Here is a 13,322-nt window from a genome sequence, read left to right as displayed (position 1 = left end):
CTCTCTCTGGTCAAATTAAAAAATAATAATAACACATGGAATTAAATAAAAATAAATATGTTTTAAGTTATATAATATAAACATATATATACGTACATATGTGTATATATATATGTATGTGTGTGTATACACATGTATATATTTATTATTATTTTTTTTTACTTTCCAGAGAACATGTACTCCACAGAGAGGCACACAGACAGAGAGGAAGCAATGGAGAAAGCACCCCTCAATGGAGTGTGGTCATGCACCAGCCCCCCTCCTCCATTTCTCCATCCTGTCGGGATGTGGGCTTGCATGAACACGTGCCCAGCATGTTTTTCAAGCTGCTGGGGCAGGGGTTTGAACCTCGGTCAGCCATGTGGGATCTGGCTTGCTTAACCTCTAGGCCACAGGGCTGGCTTTATAAGTTGTTTCATATCATATGAATGAGATACAGATTCTTTGAGTGCGTGGGGGTAGGGGTGACTATAGGCTTTCTGTATCTCAGATCTTTGAATTGGCAGTTCATAGGAAGTCCAAACTCAAGAGAACCTTGAGATCATTTACTTCACCTTATTTTATAGATAAAGCGACCTTCAGAGTAAAGAAGTGACTTATCCAAGGTCATCTGGTCAAATAGTGGCAGAAGCAAGACTAAGACAAAGCTCTTCGTTTTCCTTTAACTTTTAAATTTCAATTTTTTTAATACATTCAATCACATGTTACTTAGCTTCAAAGTGAATATTTGAACATGTGTACGTTTCTCACCAGTAAGGTCAAACTCTTTCCAGTTTCCTAGATCAGGTGCTCTATAGACAGTTACTCACGAATCCGACCCTCGGAATCAAGTTAACTTTTTGTCAATTGTGTACCAAAGTCTTAGGATGACGGTTGCAGGCCTCACATCTGACGCTGTGACTTAGTACAGCTAACTTGTTGGGTGCTCCACTGTCCCCAGGATCCTTTCACATTTGCTATTCCTTATGGTAGGAGAACCAGTCCTATAATGAGCAGCATTGTTCCTGCTTTCACATGAAGGCTCCCCCGGGATCTCACAGTGGTCAATGTCCTCTCGCCACACTGTTAGAGTTATCTGGTCTTCCAGGCCATTGAAAACTTTGCCTTGACGTTGAAGACCACGGCCCAGATGCTCCAGGTGTTCGGGGCTCGCCTGGCCACCACAGAGCTGCCCACAGGTGTGCTGCCCACTGAAGACCTTCTCATGGCCCACACAAGGCAGCGGGACAAGCTGCAGGTGAGTGGTCCTTGGCCTCTCGGAGGCCGGTTTCGGCACTGGTCTGCCTCCTGGCGAGAGTAAGAGCAGAATTACATGTTAAGCCCTCTTCTCCCTTCTTCTCCAGTGACATGACTGCCACCAACCGTCTTAATTAAGCCTTCTGGATTGATGGTATTTCATGAAGAGAAAAATCCCTTCAGACTGGTGACTGTAAGACCTAGGGGAAGCAGGCCAGAGACGGGACTCCCTTGCGGTTTTGAGCTGGCGAGCTGGGGCATGATAGTACCCTTTCAAGGCAGCACTGCCATGATCCTGCTCGGGACAGAGCGGGAGCCTGGGCTGCGATGACAAGGCAGGGGCGGGGGCGGGCGTGAGCATTTGGAGTATCCGCTTTTCAGTGGCTATGAAGTTTGAGGCAGACCTGTAAGCTGATGTAATGCTTCACTTGCTTAGGGCTGTGTCTTTTTACGTAGAGACTAACTGGGAAAAAGAGCTGTGGAAAGCATTTTAAGCTGGGTTTAAGGAGAGGCACCTATTACATGATTCATAAAAAGCGCATCAGAACCTGCTGAGAAAGGAGCCTGGCAGGTTCTGTAGACCGTACAGCAGAGGCAAGTCTTCATGGGCCTGCTCCTTCCTGGGTGTGTCCGCCTTGAGCAGCACACACAGAGCGAGCCCATGGGCTCGCAGAAGACCAGCCCTCCATAGCAAAGGCTGGACGGCTGACCCACCGTAGCATTATGTGTGTTTATGCTGTTTCAACCTTGGGAAGAGCTGAACTTTTAAAATTGTGGCCCCACATTTGCAAAAATACTTTGCTAGATGGTTGATTCATTCATTTATTCAACACTTATTCAGTATGTATTCCAGGAAAACCAAAAATATGTAGCCTCCAGGGAAACACAGTCTAGTTAAGGGAGTCTCAGAGTCTAGTGTTCCCTGTCTCAGAGAGCGTTGTCAAATCCTCTCCTTCGAGAGATTGTTATCCAAAAGAACTCAAATGAATTCTCAGGAATACTCGTAGACACCCAGAGTCCTGGATGGAAATTGTGAAATGCTGACAGCATTCTGGAACATTTCCCTGGAAATTCCTCGGAAGCTTGACCATTTTCTTTCCCAGACATGTTGCCCGCGCCCCCTTCAGTGATTCCCGGGAGGCATGGGTTGCAGAGTGCAGGTCGAGGGCACCGTCTCTGATGTTGGGTGGGAAAGGGCTTGCGGCCTCACAGGTCACAGATGGCAAGAGTCTGCAGGGGTCAAGCAGGACGGCGGAGCACGGCGGGAAGGGTACCTAGCGTGCCAGGGACTGGGACACAGAGCTCCTTCCCAGGGTCGGTATGCACAGCCTCCGTGGGTTGAAGAAGGGGTTGAGCTTGCAGAGCTGAGGCACGGAGAGAGCTTGGAGGTTGAGGCAGGAGGCTCTGAAAACTAAGAAACTTCCAATAGAATCTCATCTGGTCACTTTGGTACATATCAAAGCAATCTGTTTATATATAAAAAAAAGTCTCGGCGCATTCATAGCAGAACAGTCTTATCCAACTTTTAAGAAAACTGCTGACTTTAAGGAAGGCTCTTTGCTAGAAACAGAAACCCCTTCCCCTCGGGCTGAGCCAGCTCGGATTGTAACCCATCCTTGTCGTGGAAGAGTGCTCCCAGCTCCATATGTCTCCTCAGATCGTGAGCACTCGGGTTTCCTGCTAAGAGTTAGAAACATTTCTTTGTGATTTTATTATCCCATCTGAGGGCCGGAAAGGAAGTCTAGCACACACAACCACCTTTAACCTTCTCTGGGCCGCTGCATTCCTGGCCACTGAGGCAAGCAGGCACCCTAGCACTCATGGAGAGACTGCATGGTCGCAGGTGCCCAAGGCTCTCCTGCAGAGGGGATCTTTCTCCGAGGGGAGGCTCTTACTTCCTGAGGAAAGGCAACCTGGAGGGGCCAGCTCTCAGTTTCCAAGCAGTACTCGCTCTGCCACCACTGAGACCCAGCTGTACAAAGAAAGGAAACTCGCAGAAGGGGAGCAGGAACTTACACGCGTGTTCCAGAAGACGGTGCCCTGAACTCCTCCAGCCTGTCTGCTGGAGGGGAAATTAGTGCGGTAAACGATTAAGGAGATTTTCTCCCCATGGAAAGAAGCTCCGTTTTTGAGCTGGTCCACTTACCTTTATCCCTTTCAAGTGCCCTAGTTCCTCCATCTTTCCCTCTGTGTTCATGGCAGATTTTTGTAACCCTGCTAAAGCTGACCACGTGGTTCAGTCCCAATGCAGTGACCAGGGCAGGATTTTTGCTTGTGTTTTCTAGAAGCAGTGAAAAGGAGACACACCACATATGACCTTACTGAGACCCCCTTCCCTCTCACACGCTTTCCATCCGTGCTGCCCCTCTGGGTTTCTCTCTCCTGTTTTGGCCTTAGTGATAAGCCTCTTCAGCCTCTCCACTCTCTCCCAACTCTGCATCACAAAGGCGAGTGTGCGTTCTAACAGTGGATAATGTGAGTCCTGTTGGAAAGCTTAGGGGCAGCGATGAGACCCAGCAGGAAAACCCAGCACCTTTGTAGTGGGGAGGAGGAGGAAAGGCTACGACCATTCCCCTGTAAGTATTTTCCTCTGTCCTGTCTGTCTTTAGTCATCTACCTAGTTTCTTTTACACTATGGTTAATTTATATCTTTAGTCATCTACCTAGTTTCTTTTACACTGTAGTTAATTGTTTTACCCTACAAATATTTAATGAAGGTTGATGAGCTGAGAAATGAGTGGGGAAGAAGGGCTACGTCCAGTTCCTAGGCAGGAGTGCCAGGGAGGTGGCTGATGTGGGGCGTTACCTGGAGTCCACCGAGCCAGAGGGAGAGGGAAAGTGAGAAAACAAACTGCCAGGTCTGGGACTCGAACCACAATCAGTCACATGGGAGTTCAGCACCCTAACCACCATGCCACCTGTGGGCCCCAGGTAAAGCATTTTAATGGTTAACTATTAATAATATTACATTATCATTGCATGGCAGTTTCTAATACTTACCATTAAATATTTGTCATTCTCATTTTTCTCTTCACTATCTTGGATTAGAACCAGATTTTATAACCTAGTTTTGCTTTTATTTCCAACCATTTGAGAAACACAAACAGCAGCAGATGTTGCGTTTGGAGAGGGAACGTATACAGGCTGGGGACAAAAACCTTGCTTTTTCTTGGATATACTCTTTTGTGTATTTTGAATTTTATGTGTTCATATTACCTAATAAAGATACATTAATTGATTTTTTTTATTTTTTTATTTTTTGGAGAGGTTTTTGCTATAGGGCGTGTGCACTCGCCAGACAGAGACAGAGAGACAGAAAGCAGGAAATCACCATCCAAGGGGGATGGCCATACCGCAATCCCTTCTCCTCCATTCTCCTCTCGGTATCTTGGGCACGCACGCACACGCGCCCGGCGTGAGTTTTAAGTCACCGGGTCTGGGACTTGAACTGCGGTCGACTATGTGGGAGTCCAGTGACATAGCCATTACGTCAACTGCTGGTCCCAATTAATTGATTTTTAAAAAGCCGCATTGTGACTTCTTTAGCACTGAGTTTTCAGAAGAAAAACATGCTGATATATCATTCTTCTCCCCCCAAATCTACAAAGAATTCGTCTTGGTTAATTCCTTTGAAGAGAAACTACTGTTTTCTTCCTCTAGGATGAGCTGAAATTGCTTGGAAAGCAAGGGACCACACTGCTGTCCTGCATGCGAGAGCCAGTAACTAAGCCCCCCGCCAGCAAACCCAATCCCAGTGAACTTGAGAATGCGGCTACCATGGAAAGGTGAGCGAGCACGGATCCACCTTCTCAGGACAACCAAGAGCAGACTGGAACAGCTACTGTTGGTGGGGCCAACAAGGAATAAAATGTGAGATAACAAAAGGAAAACGGTTGTGTCCGTGCGGTACCCACCTCCAGATCTTTTTATGGAAATTCCGTTTCCTTCTCTGATGACATGCTGTCGTGTCAAGGGAGGCAGCCATGTTTACTGGGCTTCACTTCCCAGTAGCAGTTGGACTGACGTGCTTACACACACCATCTTGGGCAGAAGGAGAGACCAAGGAATCCGGCCCCATGGCCTGGTGGTTAAGGGAGCTGGTCTCGCGTGGCCAGCCATGTTTCAAATCTTGATTCTGTTGGCTTGGAGGACACTCCAGGCATGATGTGAGTGTGCTCCAACTCCTGTCAGGGTGGAGAAATGGAGGACGGGACTGTGACAGACCGCGTTCCCTCGAGAACGCTCTGTCCCTCTCCCCCTCTGCCTTTGATGAGCACATGCGTCCTCTGACAGTTAAAAAGTGGAAGGCGGCTCAGAGGTAAAGGCACCTGGACCACCTTTTTTTTCTTTCCTTTGTTTTTTTTTTGAGAGGTTTTTGCTATAGGGCGCGTGCGCTCCCCAGAAAGACAGAGACAGAAAGCAAGAAATCACCCCCCAGGGGGGATGGCCACACCTCAGTCCCTTCTCCTCCATTCTCCTCTTGGGATCTTGGGCACACACACACACATGCACCCAGCATGAGTTAAAGCCACCGGGTCCAGTACTCGAACTGCTGTCAACTACATGGGAGTCCAGTGACATAGCCATTATGCTAACTGCTGGTCCCTTCTGGACCACCTTTTAAAGCGTCCACAGCTGAATCTGAAGTGACGTTCCTGATTGCACCGTAGGTATCCTGATTGGAAAATGGAAGGTGTGGGGACCCCCCGGAACCATAGGAAAGGGAGGGGATTTCCCAGCCACTAACAGACTGAGAACATAGGTGCTGCATACAGAGGCCTGCATGGACGCTGAGGAAATGAACGCTAACGCCCAGTTACTTTCTCGTTCTTCCTGAAAGGCTGTTAGTTCAACTGGCTGAAACAGAAGAGGCCTTTAGTCAGTTCTGGTCCGAGCATCACCTCAAGTTTCACCAGTGCCTACAGCTTCAGCAGTTTGAGCACAACTTCTGTAAGGTATTAGTTTCTCGTTTCGGCCACTTCCTGTCCTGATACCGCGTCCTCTGGTTCCCTCTCCCCCTTGGACTCTTTGATCTTGGGCTTCCCTTGTCTCGAGTCCAGCTCCCTCTTACCCTGCTTCTTCACAGACTGCTCTCCCCAGTTCCTCAGTGGGATGGCAGGGTTCTGGAATCCATTTTCCCGTTGGCATGCACGATATTTTAGTGATGGCTCGCTTCCCTCTCTGGCTGATAATCTGCTGAATGTAGGTCGTCCATTTTGTCTACAAGTTCCTCTGCACACCCCAGCTACCTCTGGCTGATAATCTGCTGAATGTAGGTCGTTCATTCCATCTACATGTTCCTCTGCACACCCCAGCTATATCTGAAAACTAAGCAGTTGGAAAGGAGAGAAGTGAGGAAGGGAGGGAGGGAAGGAGGAAGGGCATACAGACACAAGTCCTAAATCCCTTTTGGATTTTGGGGTTTTCTTAGAGCACAACAAACCTAGTCCCCCAGATGGGTGCCCTGGCTTCTGGATTGTTTCCCTATGTCTTGCAGGTTAAGCTGGCCCTGGATAATCTGCTGGAGGAGGAGGCAGAGTTTACAGGTGTTGGAGACAGTGGGATGCATGTGGAGCAACTGCTCAAGGAACACAAAAAACTAGAGGAAAAAGCCCAGGTTTGTTTTTGATGTTTCTGTGTACTGGCAAGAAAGTCTCTGTGAACCGAGAGGACAGCGTCCAAGGCTGCTCCTGGGAGGTTGATAAGGATACAGGAATGCTCAGTCCTGCCCTTTGGTCACCCCACCCCTGGTCCCCCAGGAGACCTGCACATTAACAACTACAACAAATACCAGTAGCTCAGCAGGATGCTGAGCTGTGGAGCATGCAGCTGAGCTCCAGTTGGTGGCTCAGGTGGGTGAAGACGCTGGCCAGCCCTGCCCTCCCATGGGGCTGGCAGCCAAGGGAGAAGGTACAGTGGGCGTGTCACTCACCAGACACTTTACCCCAGAGTTTCCCCGGTCACTTAGTGCTCCTCCCAGGGGCCTGGATGTTGGGTGGGAGCTGGTGGTAAGGAGGGGAAACTTTAAAGTAGGAAACCAGAAAAAGTCAACAATTAGTGTAACTAGAGAGGCAGCTAGAGGGGGAACTGGCTCACTTTGGTTGTGTTGCCACAGTTACGCAAAATTGGCAAAGCTTTGTCCTTTCTCACGCCCCAAGAGCGATGTCTCAGGCTTATGGAGGAAACTGTTTACGGTTTCCACAGGAGGAGTAAAGTCTCCCAGAGCTGCACACAGCCAGCATAGGGCAGAGGGTCTGTTTTAGGTCCTTACATATTTGGTTTACTTCAAACTAAGAACACCAAATCATCTCTTTCCAGAGAAGTTCCTTTCCGCTTTAACTGGGTTCTCATACTTGTGTCTCTTGGGATCAAATAGCAGCAGCAAGCCCTCCCCGCGTTCGCACTCCGTGAGCCATGAGCTGTGAGCCGTGGCAAGCACGTTTCTCAGGTGACACTTCTGTAGTGCTAGAGACGCTTCTCCAGGCGAGAGCCTCGGCCAGCAGCGTGGGTGTACAGTCACAGAATCTCAGGTCCTGCTGGGGACCAGCAGGTGGTGTGGTTAAGGCGCTGGACACTCCCACATGGCAGGCCATGGTTCGAGTCCTAGACCTGGTGACTTGCTTTCTCACTTTCTCCTCTCTCTCTCTCTCTCTGGTCAAAATAAATGAATGAATAAACAAAATTAAAAATAATTATTGGAAAAAAATCTCAGGCCCTTCCTTGGAGTCAGAATCTACATTTATTTATTTATTTATTTTGAATCTGCATTTGTTTTTTAAAGAGAGAGTTTTGCTATAGGATGCTTGCACTCACCAGAGAGACATAGAGATGGCAAGAAATCAGCCCCTGGGGGCATGGGCCACGCCACAATCCCCACTCCTCCATTCTACTCTCAGGATTTGGGGCATGCTCACACACGCGCCTGGCATGAGTTTCAAGCCACCAGGTCTGAGACTTGAACCGTGGTTGAGTATGTGGGAGTCCAGCAACATAGCCATTACACCATGTGCTGGCCCCTTGAATCTACATTTGAATAGATCCCTGGAAAATTGACACATGCGTCGCCGTTAGATAAACCCGCTAGAGGATGTGAAACCAGCATAAACCAGGGCCACACTCCCCCTACAGCTGACTGGCTGTGGGTCCTGCAGGGGGATTGCTCTGGGCAGGCGTGGCCACACCACTTCACCTGGGCACAGGTCCTGGGTGGACTGCTCTGTACAGGGATGAGCACCACCTCACCTGGGCACAGGTCGGGGGGGAGGGGAATTGCTCTGCACAGGCGTGGCCACACCACCTCACCTGTGCACAGGTTGGGGGTGGGGAGGGGAATTGCTCTGCATGGGCATGGCCACACCACCTCACCTGGGCACAGGTAGGGGGGAGGGGATTGCTCTGTGCAGGTCGCGGGTCGGGGGGAGGGGATTGCTCTGTGCAGGCATGGCCACACCACCTCACCTGGGCACAGGTGGGGGGATTGCTCTGTGCAGGCATGCCCACACCACCGCACCTGGGCACAGGTGGGGGGATTGCCCTGTGCAGGCATGGCCACACCACCTTACCTGGGCACAGTCCTGAGTGAGGGAGCCTGTGCCTCCGCAGTGAATGCTCTACCCGTTATCAGTGATCATTGACAGCTCAGCGCTTTGGTACCTGAGTCTCAGGAATGTCTGTGAAAGAAGGGAGAAGCTGAGTTTGTACAGACGGGAACCATGTGCCTCAGATTCTCCAGGGTAGCCTTAATTTTATATTTTATATTGTTTCAGTTTTTTGAAGAGGACTTTATTAAATATATATTTTATGTATATGTATATATATTATATGTATATAATATATATATAGTGTGTGTATCAGAAAAATTGTCCCATCAATTAAAAACACCCTCCTATATGTGTGAAGATGGCTACTGGCCTACCAGGAGGGCACTCACTTAGCAACAGGTGTTCCTTGTTGTAGGGTTTTTTTTGGAGAGGTTTTTGCTATAGGGCACATGCTTGCCAGAGAGACATAGAGACAGAAAGTGAGAAATCACCCCCCCGGGGGGATGGCCACTCCGCAATCCCTTCTCCTCCATTCTCCTCTTGGGCTCTTGGGCACACACACACATGCGCCCGGCATGAGTTTAAGCCACTGGATCTGGGACTCGAACCACACTCAACTACACGGGAGTCCAGCGACATAGCCATTACACCAGCTGCTGGTCCCCCTTGTCGTAGGTTCTGTGGATGTGTTGAATCACAGAATCCAAATCCTGCTCTCACAGAGCTTATATTTTAGTGAGGAGAAATAGTTCATTAATAGTGTGCTACCCTAGCCAGGATGGTCAAGGAGGGCCTCCTTGCTAGGCGACGTCTGATCTGAGCTCTGTGTCGTTTCAAGTGCGAGGTCTTACGGTGGGAGTGAGCTTGGTGAGCTCAGCAGTGTTGCTGGGGCATGGGGAGCCAAGAGAGACGGGCAGGGGCCAGCGGTCATGCTGGGCCTGAGATCGTGGGGATCTGGGTCTCATTCCCTGAGGGACTGGCACCTCGGAGGACCCTCCAGGCTGTGTTTTGAATAGTGGTGCTGCATGCGCATGGCCACATCACAGTCTCTTCTGTCCAGCTTCTTGGACTTAGGACCCTTGGTATATACTTTAAAGCTTGCTGACCATAGGGTCACCAGGTGGCATGGAGGTCAGGGCAGCAGGATCCCACATGACTGACTATGTGGTTCAAGTCCTGGACCCAGCAGCTTGAAAATCATGCCCAGAATCCTGAGAGAAGACAGGAGGAGAAGGGACCATCCCCCTGGGGTGACTTCTCACTTTCCCCCTCTCTCTCTCTGCCTATCTCCAGTCAGCACACGTGTCCTATACAAAACTAAAAACGACAAGAGAAACTTGCCAACCAGAGCTGGGACAGAAACTTGTGGTCATGGGACACAATGCTCTGAGCACCCCTGCCTCTTTGTGGGCAAAGTTCTTACACCGGCTGGCCCCACCCACTGCAGGTGGCCTGCAGAGCCCAGAGGCGCTGACTGTACCCATCTGCGCCTGGATTGCCTCGCCTCTCATCTTACTTCCTAGAGAGAGCAACACACCTTTCTCCATCGTCGGGCAAGCACAGGACGGGGCCCTTTCTTGGTGTGTCTCCTCTCAGATTAACGAGAAACATTGCTCCTTCAGATCATTAGGGCTTGGCTGGTTTTCCCATTGGTCCCATAAAGTGTTAAGTGTTGAAGGAACAGTGGTGCCTGGACAGATTTGGCCAGACACCTGCTTGGGGGCTGTCCTGTCCTTGGCTCTCCCATGACAGCCGCTGGTTCTGGGCCTTACCCTGCGGGGGCTTACCCCGCAGCTCACCTGCGCCAGCTCACTCCCCAGACTCCCGTCATGCTAAGGAGCTGCTCTTTACCTCGTTCTAGCAGAGGGTCGTGACCCTTCAGGTACTCTTTTCTGACTTTGAGGAACACAAGCTTCCACCAGCTTCTAGAAAGGCAGAACTTACAAAGGGTCCAGCTGGAAGGCATACTGAGAGCTTTGGAGACGGGCCAGCGGGGAGCAGGCCTGGGCAGGGTAGGCGGCCACCCTGATCTTAGCCTTGGCCTCTCCCCTCAGAGCTACTGAGCCTGTCTGTGTGCAGATATATGTATGTACTGTGTGTGTGTTACATACATGCATCTCAAACACAGGTGAGCTGGTACCGACTCCCATGTGTCCATCCCTCATTTCTGCCTCCCTCACTGTATCTCCCCCCCCATCCATGTTCCCTTCCTGTGCCGTCACCTGTGGGGTCATTCCAGAGTCCCTGATACAGCAGCACCGTTTTCTGACATTTTCATCTTTCACCTGTCATAGCAGAAGGGTCCTTGAGAAAATCAACTACTCTGATAACGAAGAATTCTGAATTAAATGTTGCAGCTTAACTATTCAGCCTTCTGGAATTTTCAGCATCTGGAAAATGGCAGATAGGCTTATAGTCAGAGTACCAGATTTTAGCCATTTCTTTTTTTTCTTTTTGGAGATTTTTTTTTTTTTTTTTTTTTCTATAGGGCACATGTGCTTGCCAGAAAGAAAGAGAGAGCCAGAGAGACAGTAAGCGAGAGATCACCTCCCAGTAGGGATGGCCATGCCACAATCTCTTCTCCTCTCAGGATCTTGGGCACACATACACATGCACCTAGCATGAGTTTAAGCCACCGGGTCTGGGACTCGAGCCACAGTCAAGTACATGGGAGTCCAGTGACATCCATTATGCCAACTGCTGGTCCCTCTTTTAGAAAGAGAGATTTTTGCTATAGGGCATGTGCACTCTCCAGAAAGACAGAGATAGACAGAAAGTGAGAAATCACCCCACAGTAGGGGTTGACTCTGCCACTATCCCTTCTCCTCCACCCTCCTCTCAGGATTTTGAGCGCGAGAGCGTGCGCGCGCACGCACACACACACAAACACGCACTCCTGGCGTAAGTTTAAGCCATCAGGTCTGGGACTTGAACAGCAGTCAACTACATAGGAGTCCAGTAATATAATCATTATACCATCTGCTGGTCCCAATCTTAGCCATTTCTTTCTCAAGATTTCTTTTTTGCTTTGGAGGATTTGTTGACTATCTTGAGCAGGAGCTATGTAAGCTAAAAATTAAGCTGTGATTTGGAGCTTTACAATAAAGCTCTCTGTAGGCACCAGAAAGGTTTCATAATCATGACTGTGCAGCTGTTGTTCATAGCTCACATGGGGAGGCCAGGAGGGCTGAAGGTAACAGGAAGGAAAATTTTGGAGGCAGACAGGTGGGTTCAGATTTTGACTCTAACAACTACCAGCTGTGTGACCCAAGTCATGTTTCTTAGCCTTTCTGACCACAGTCCCCTCATCTGTAAAACAGAAATAGTAATTCCTAACTCAGGCCAGCAGGTGGCATGGTGATTAAGGCACTGGACTCCCACATGGCTGACCACAGTTCGAGCCCCGGATCCAGCAGCTTGGAAATTACACTGGGGACATGTGTGTACATGCCTCAAATCCTGAGAGACATGGAGGAGAAGGAAAAGTGACTTCCCACTTTCTCTCTCACTCTGTCTCTCTCCAGTGAGCATATCCCCAATAGCAAAACCCTAAATAATAACAATAGCAATAATAATTCCTACCTCACAAGTCCTTGTAAATATTAAATGAGTTAATTGCATGGTAAGGGCTTCATGAGTGCCTAGAGTTTAGTCGGCAGTCAGTATTCAGATGTGTTATCATCCATTCATTTCTGTAATAGTGATCTTTCAGCCGTCCAGGAGCCGAATCAGGCTATGTCTGAGTTATCTGCGTGGATCTTTTCCCCAGATCCATCTGGGCCCGTTAATCTTGTCTCCCCTCTAACATCTCAGATGTTTGAAGAATAGTTCTGAAGGCGAGACACTGCATTCCAAGTAGAGGATAGGTCACAGAGCTCTATAAGTTTCCTGTGGTAAATTTCCCTGGACCCAGAAAACTGTGCTATTCTTAATAAATTAGGCAGCTTTCCTTGGAAAAAAAAAATGTCAACAGAGACTTCTTTGCCAAGTTTTCATGTTTCTATATTTGACTAAGGTCAGACAAGCTTGAGCAACCAAGTGAGGTCTCAGAGCCTGGGCAGAACCAGGGCAGCTGTCTCTGTGCATGCTGGGCCGTGCCAGGTGCCGAAGCCAGACTACCTGGGTGTAAACCCTGGCGCGTCTGTGTGCCACCTGGGTCAGCTCAGGCCACTGTGCGTCCACTCCTCTTTCGTAAGGCTTACCTGTATCGAAGGGTTTGCTGTGAGTTGAGGGAATAAGCAGCGCGAAGCATTCGGAAAGTCTGGCATCGTGCAGGCTCTCCAAGGTTAGCTGTCGTCACCGCCGTCAGGGAGCCCGTGGGTAAACTGGTGCTCCAGAAGGTCCCCCAGTTCGGTCTGTGTCGGCGTCCGCCCCAGGGCTTGGGTCTGGCTGAATCATGATCAGAGGGCTGCTGCTGAGGAAGAGAAAGAGGACGAGAAAGAGAAAGCCCTCCATCTTGCCAGGACCGGGGAATTGGAAAGAACGAGACAAAGGGTTAGGGTGGAAATGGACACAGGCAGCCTGAGCCTAGGTAGCCCAAGCAAC

At 49.5% G+C, this 13,322-nt stretch overlaps 1 protein-coding gene across 1 annotated transcript in view; it reads left to right on the top strand.

Annotated features, from left to right (window-relative positions):
* LOC106734752 (putative guanine nucleotide exchange factor MCF2L2) overlaps positions 1–13,322 on the top strand; it is a 33,572-nt gene that overhangs the window by 5,603 nt on the left and 14,647 nt on the right. The window contains exons 3-6 of the mRNA XM_027771415.1: positions 1,088–1,237; positions 4,897–5,021; positions 6,077–6,191; positions 6,734–6,853. Coding sequence (XP_027627216.1) covers positions 1,088–1,237; positions 4,897–5,021; positions 6,077–6,191; positions 6,734–6,853 — 510 coding nt within the window. The remainder of the gene's footprint in view (positions 1–1,087; positions 1,238–4,896; positions 5,022–6,076; positions 6,192–6,733; positions 6,854–13,322) is intronic.

Source organism: Tupaia chinensis, unplaced genomic scaffold (assembly GCF_000334495.1).
Source record: "Tupaia chinensis unplaced genomic scaffold, TupChi_1.0 Scaffold000212_1, whole genome shotgun sequence".
NCBI classification, from domain to species: domain Eukaryota; kingdom Metazoa; phylum Chordata; class Mammalia; order Scandentia; family Tupaiidae; genus Tupaia; species Tupaia belangeri.
This window is presented reverse-complemented; position numbering and strand designations above follow the sequence as displayed.